This window comes from Bos javanicus, chromosome 16 (genome assembly GCF_032452875.1).
Source record: "Bos javanicus breed banteng chromosome 16, ARS-OSU_banteng_1.0, whole genome shotgun sequence".
Classification (NCBI taxonomy): domain Eukaryota; kingdom Metazoa; phylum Chordata; class Mammalia; order Artiodactyla; family Bovidae; genus Bos; species Bos javanicus.
The window spans coordinates 27,529,310-27,535,510 of record NC_083883.1 but is presented as its reverse complement, the minus strand read 5'-3'; the positions used below and the strand labels follow the sequence as shown (position 1 = coordinate 27,535,510).

At 49.7% G+C, this 6,201-nt stretch overlaps 1 protein-coding gene across 1 annotated transcript; it reads right to left on the bottom strand.

Moving 5' to 3' along the window:
- Positions 1-1,742: 1,742 nt before the first annotated feature.
- Positions 1,743-3,883, bottom strand: CCDC185 (coiled-coil domain containing 185). Its single transcript, XM_061382304.1, has one exon. The coding sequence runs from the start codon at positions 3,761-3,763 to the stop codon at positions 1,874-1,876; it is 1,890 nt and encodes a 629-aa protein (XP_061238288.1). The 5' UTR covers positions 3,764-3,883; the 3' UTR covers positions 1,743-1,873.
- Positions 3,884-6,201: the final 2,318 nt, after the last annotated feature.

Sequence of the window (6,201 nt, the reverse complement as noted above, 5' to 3'; positions counted from 1 at the left end):
ATAGGAGGAGGCAGCTGGTGAGAAAGCATTGAAATAGGGAAAATGGAATTGACAAAAATGGAAAGTCAGTAGTATAAAAAACTGTAATATTTAATTATTGTGTGTGTATTAGGTTCTGGACACTATGCCAGATGCCTTATATTATTGTACTTGATCAGCCTTCACAACATCCCCTTTGAAGTACAAATTATAATTTTTTACAGATAAGGAAACTGAGGCCCAGGAAGGTAACTTCCCCAAAGTCACATACCTATGTCAAGACGAAGAGTTAGATTCTGAGACATTTTAAGCTCTTTCCTAGAATGCTGGGAATGTGCACAGCACTTGGCTGGAACAGCACTAGCTTGGGTGAAGAGAAGAAAATGATAAGATTGAAAATTGAAGCAACATGTGCCAACAAAGGAATGAGAGCCTGAGTAGGCCTCTTTGGGGACATGCAGGCAGAGGGGAGCTATGACGGGGAAGGGGGCCCATTTCCATCATGTAAGATGGGAATATGGCTCTCACACTGCCCTTTGTTGTTTTTTTCTAAATTGCATTTAAAAAACAAAGCAAAATTGTTTTCTCTGGTCATGCCTGGAGTATGTGAGATGTTAGTTCCCCAACCAGGGATCGAACCTGCACCCCCTGCATTGGAGGTGTGGAACCCTAACTACTGGACCACCAGGCAAGTCCCTCACGATGACCTTTGAATAAAACCCCTGGCCAGGTCACCTTTCATGTCATTTCAAAATACTAAGATGACAAAAGTCTTCCAGTGGGATTTATTCTCTCTCTCTCTCTCTCAAGACAAATGTTATTTACAGAACACTTTTAGAATTTTTTGATAAAGACTTTGAGATATGATAGGTTAAATTCTACTTAGCTTCTGGCTCTTAGTTTTTAAAATGTCAAGCTCCTGAATCATGTGTAGTCACTCATTCAGAGCCTGGTTAGGTTAATTAGACACAATGTGGGTAGACAGAATGATATCACATACCTCCTTCAGAAGAGACAAAGGAGAAATAGAGGGGAAGAGAAGGATTCTAATAGATACAGGGGAAGAGGAGGATTCTAATAGAATTTTGCTCCAAAAGACTGGAGAAGACTGACCAAGAAGGGGGGAAAAATTGGACCCAAAGATTCCACTGAACTCTTGAACATGTCTGTGGTGGTGTAACACTAGTGTTTTCTATTAACAAGGGAAAGGAAGGCCAAAGTAGTACCATCTGAGAGGAGCCATAGAAAGCTGTTGCCAAAAATATCTCACAGAATGTCAATTCCGTGAAAGGACCCAAGAGAAAAAAAAGTTCCGTGGTTTGTGAAAAACACTAGGTTAATCAAATGTGTCTTTACTGCAAGACTTTTCAGAGCCTTTAAAATTTTCAGCTGTGTTATGAACTCCCAAGAGGGGAGGTAGTATGCTGTATTCCCCAATATACTTATTGACAGGAATTCTCCCCATGCTTCCCCACCTCACTTTTTGTTCCTGGAGATTTCCTATGACAAGTACTTCACACTTCACCCTTTCATAAGTCTGGGACAGGGAAAGACTGAAGCCATGGCACAGAACTCTATTTCCCACTGTAGACTTTTTCTTTGGTTCCTCAAAATGTGTCTGACATACATACACTTCTGAGATTACTTGAGAGCGAAATGGGTATTTTCTATTTAAAGCCAAATGTACAAAAGCAAGTAATTTTCTTAAAACTTGGAAATTTTTATCCCACCCTCTCAACCATCCCGATGAATCAACAAACTAGTTCGCGAAAGTTGCCACTATTTTATATACTTTTTTAAAATCAATGCTCAGTCATAATCAAATTAGAAAATGAATCACATTGCCGGATCTCTGTCTAGCCGCCTAGGCTGGAAGCTATTTGTCATTAGGTTCTCAGTAGCCCCCTCTCTGCTGCCCGGCTGGGACCTGGGCCTCCCGGGCCATCCGATCAAAGAAGTTGTTGGCAAGTGTTCTCACGTCATCTGTCCCGGAGGCCCTGGAGATCTTCTGGAATTCCTCGAAGGTTGCGTCTTTCTCTCGCAAGATCTGTTCCATCCTCTGCTCCTGTCTCCGAATGGCTTCCTTGATGCCCTCGATGTGGCACCTTTCCTCCTTCTCGGCTTTCAGCTTCAGGATGTGATGATTCTTCTCCCGTAGGATGTTGAGCTCCCGAATGTGGTGCGCCTTGTCCCTGACGTTCTTGTGGGCCTGACTCTGGGTCTGCAGGGTCTTCTGGTCCGCCAGCTCCTCCAGCAGCGACTTGTGCTCTTTTCTCTGCTTCTGGGACTCTTCCGCCCACCTCTTCACCTGCTGGAATCGCTCCTCCTCCTTCTGGACTTTGTCCTTCAGCTCTCTGTGGGGCTCCTTCGTGTGGCCCTCGGGCATCTCTTGGGACCATTGGGAGCTCTGTTCCAGGGACAGCTTCCTGAGGAGCTCTTCAGCCTTGGCCTGGCAGTCCATGAGGACCTTCCTGGCCTGGTAATTGACTAGAGAGCTGAGACTGGTCTCCTGGATCTTTTTCTGACCCTTGGTGGGGTGAACGTGCTTCTTTAGACAGGCCTGCGCCAGCCTCTTCTGCAGCTGCAGGCTGTTCCGCGCCTGCAGGTCCCGCAGCATCCTCTCTGGCAGGCGTTGCACCTGGCACTGCTTCTCCGGCTCCGTCTCAGGTTCGGAGGGGGCCCCCTCCAGCTTCTCCTGGCGCTGCTTCTCCTGGTCCTCCAGCGGCGCCTTCCACCCGCTGCTCTCCTGCTGTATCATGTTAGTGGCTCGTCTGTCCCGCCGCCGGACTCGCAGCTCCCGGTTCAGACGAGCCTTGCGCTGCTCCTTGTCCTGCTGCCACTGCTCTTGGCTTTGCTGCAGCAGCAGCTTGCGCTCCCTCTCCAGGGTCAACTGGACCTTCTGGTCTGAGCGCTTCAGCTCCTCCCAGGCTAGTGCCGCCTGCTGCTGCAGCTCCCGCATCCTCTGGGCCTTTTTGAGCCGGCTCAGCACCAGGGCCACGATCTTCTGGTCCCTGGAGGACACTACTGCCTCTTCCAACTTGTTCTTGAGGACCTGGGTGTGCTGCTTCTGCATCTCCTTGCTGGAAACTAGGGACTGGGAAAGCTGGCTGGTTAACGACTCCACCGGATCATTGCTGTGTCTTTTCTGGATGTGCATGCAACCTGACTGCGTCCCGAACTCTCTGGAGGACACAGACGACTTCTCCGTGTGAACTGAGGAAAGGGACCAGGGACGTAGACCCCTGCAGACCGGCACTGCCCACTGGTCTCCGCTCTGCGCCTTTTCTTCCTCAAAGGCTCGGTTCGCGGGGGTGTAAGCTCCCTGCGAGTAAGGAGGGGGCGAATCTCCCCGGGCGGGAGGGTAGTGCTGGCCGTGCTGAGGCTGGGGCTCCAGCTGCCAGGCCGGGCTGTGCCGGCTGCCTCCCTGCTCCTGGGGCTTGGTCCTTGCCTCCCCCCAGGCATCCTCCAGGCGCCGGCTGCGGGGTCGGGGCTTCCTGGCGCGGTCTAGGAATCTCCGGGCCACGTCGGTCAGGCTGCGACTTTCCTGCGGCGAGTCGGAGTACGGGCGCCGGCTGGGCCGAGGGGTGGCTGAGCAGAGCAAGTGAGGCCAGGGCGCGGTGGCCTCGCTCTCCTCGCCTGGCGTCTGGGCCCAGGAGCACAGGCCCGGTTCGGCCCGCGGCCCCGACCCGTCCAGCTGAGCCAAGGATGCGCTCTCCTCGCTGGGCGGCGGAGGCTCCCAGACGGCCGAGTGGGGCCGCGGGGAGAAGCGGCCGAAGTCCTCCATTCTCCTCCCTGCGCGCCCAGCGTCTGAGTCCGGGTCCCGGGTGCCGGGTCCCGGCGGGGGCGCCGCTGAGACCCGCCCCGCCCTCCGATGCCGGGGTCCCGGCCGCCTGTGACGCTCCGGCCACTTCACAATGCTCCCGGCGCCACCCGGCCGCTGCAGCCCTCAGCCGTCGCCCACCCTGGCCTTCCTAGCACCCCGCGCGGCGAGAGGCGGGAAGGCGGCTGGAGGCTGGGAGAGGGCGTATGGTAGAGGGGGCTGTAGAAAGTTCGGGTCACCCTAAAGATGAGGGTGCGTAGTGAATCCCCACCTGTGTTGCAGGCAGGAATTTGAACTCGCATTTGTACATCTTAAAGCAGCAGAATTTTAAAAGAACACAGGTAAAGGCATTCCCCCCAGAATAGAGTGTGGCCTGGAAGTGTGGAGTGGGGAGTCCTTTAGTCACAGGTCCCTGCCACAGTGCACCTCTGCGGTGTAGGCAGTCGAGGCACATTAATTTACATGCACCATCCTTTTGCCCTTATAACTTGGCAAGCCCAAGGATATTTTTTTAAACTTTTAGAGGACAGAAAACAAAACAAACACACACTAGTTTGTTTCCTCCTAATACAGCAATTACTGCTTTTGTCAAAATAGGAATGTTAGGTGCATATTTCTGAAATAGCATTGGTGGACACCGTGGCAAATCACTTTATTGTTTTCTTTTTTTTTTTCCAGTTTTATGAGATGACTTTTTCGGGTTGAGGCATTCAGGGCTCATGGGAAGAGCACTGGATTTGGTCATGTAAACTTGAGTTTGACTCTCCTCTGCCACTTTCCACTTGTGTGCTCTTGGTCAAGTTGACAACAACTTTCCTGACCCTCAAATTCTGGAACAGACGACTGGAAGAGGGGCCACGACAATACCACTGTAGGGCTGCCCTAAGGTAGATGAAACTATGCCTCAAGAGCGTAGCACCTTAATACAGTCAATTAATATCATTTTGATGTCCTTCTAGCCTTCGGTTACAAATTATAAGATTTAATACAGTAAATACATTTAATATCATTGTAAGATTTTTACATATGAACATGTTCCATTCCGATAGTGTATTCCTAAGTCCAGTTTGTTCATAAGTCCAACAAGGTTAGCCTAGGTACCCAACCAACACAGTCAACTATATAGTACTGTACAGTGATAGGTTTATAATACTTTTCACACAAATAATACATACAAAACAAACACAAAAAATAAAACATGTTTAATCTTACAATACAGTACCATGAACAGTACAGTAGTATAGTACAACGGAGAAGGCGATGGCACCCCACTCCAGTACTTTTGCCTGGAAAATCCCATGAACGGAGGAGCCTGGTGGGCTGCAGTCCATGGGGTCGCTAAGAGTCGGACACGAGTGGGCGACTTCACTTTCACTTTTCACTTTCATGCATTGGAGAAGGAAATGGCAACCCACTCCAGTGTTCTTGCCTGGAGAATCCCAGGGACAGGGGAGCCTGGTGGGCTGCGGTCTATGGCGTCGCACAGAGTCAGACACGACTGAAGTGACTTAGCAGCAGCATAGTACAACAGCTGGCATACAGAGGCTGGCATCAAGTGAACAGGCAAGAAGAGTTACTGACTAGAGGAGGGAGAGGAGGTAGGAGATGAGATGGTAGAGCTGAAGGATCATCAGCAACAGGAGACAGAGGGCAAGCTGCAATTTCACTTACGCCTGACATTGATGTTCTAAGTTCTGGTTCCTTGCTGGAACCAGATGCACATTCCCATCTTTGAAAGTTCAAAACTTGAAGGTTTGTATGTAGGGGACTTACTATATATGGGTTTATGAAAGTTTCTACAGATTCCTAGCTTACCAAAAGAACAGAAATAATGTCATCCTAAAACAGTTTAGGTAAAGGATAGAGTGCTAGGGAGGGTTGATGTCCAGGCTCCATTGTATTTGTCCTGGACTGTGGATCCTGGCTCAGTCCCTTCCTTTCTCTGGAATGTAATGAGGAAACAGTTCTGGATAATATTCTCCAAATATGGCCAATCCTTAAAGAAGAAAATCAAGCATTTACTCATCCCAGTCCTCTTCACCCCCATCTTCTTGAAGCTCCACAGTGACTCCAGCTAGGCAGGGCCAGTAGAACTGATAACATTTCCTTAGGACAAATCTGAGACTTGGCCATTTTAACGGATTCCCCCAAAGGTTGGTGGGTCAGTGGTACAAGTTTTGACTTTAGGTTCACTTGTCTTTCCATGATACCATGCTGCTTCTCAGGAAATGCACTCTGAATTGAGACATGTATTATGGACTGAAAGTTTGTGTTCTTCCCAATTCGTACATTGAGGCTCTAAACTCTAGTGGGATGGTATTTGGAGATTGGGGCCTTTGGGAGGTGATGATTAGGTTTAGATGAGGTCATGAAGGTGTGGCCTCCATAATGGGATGAGATAA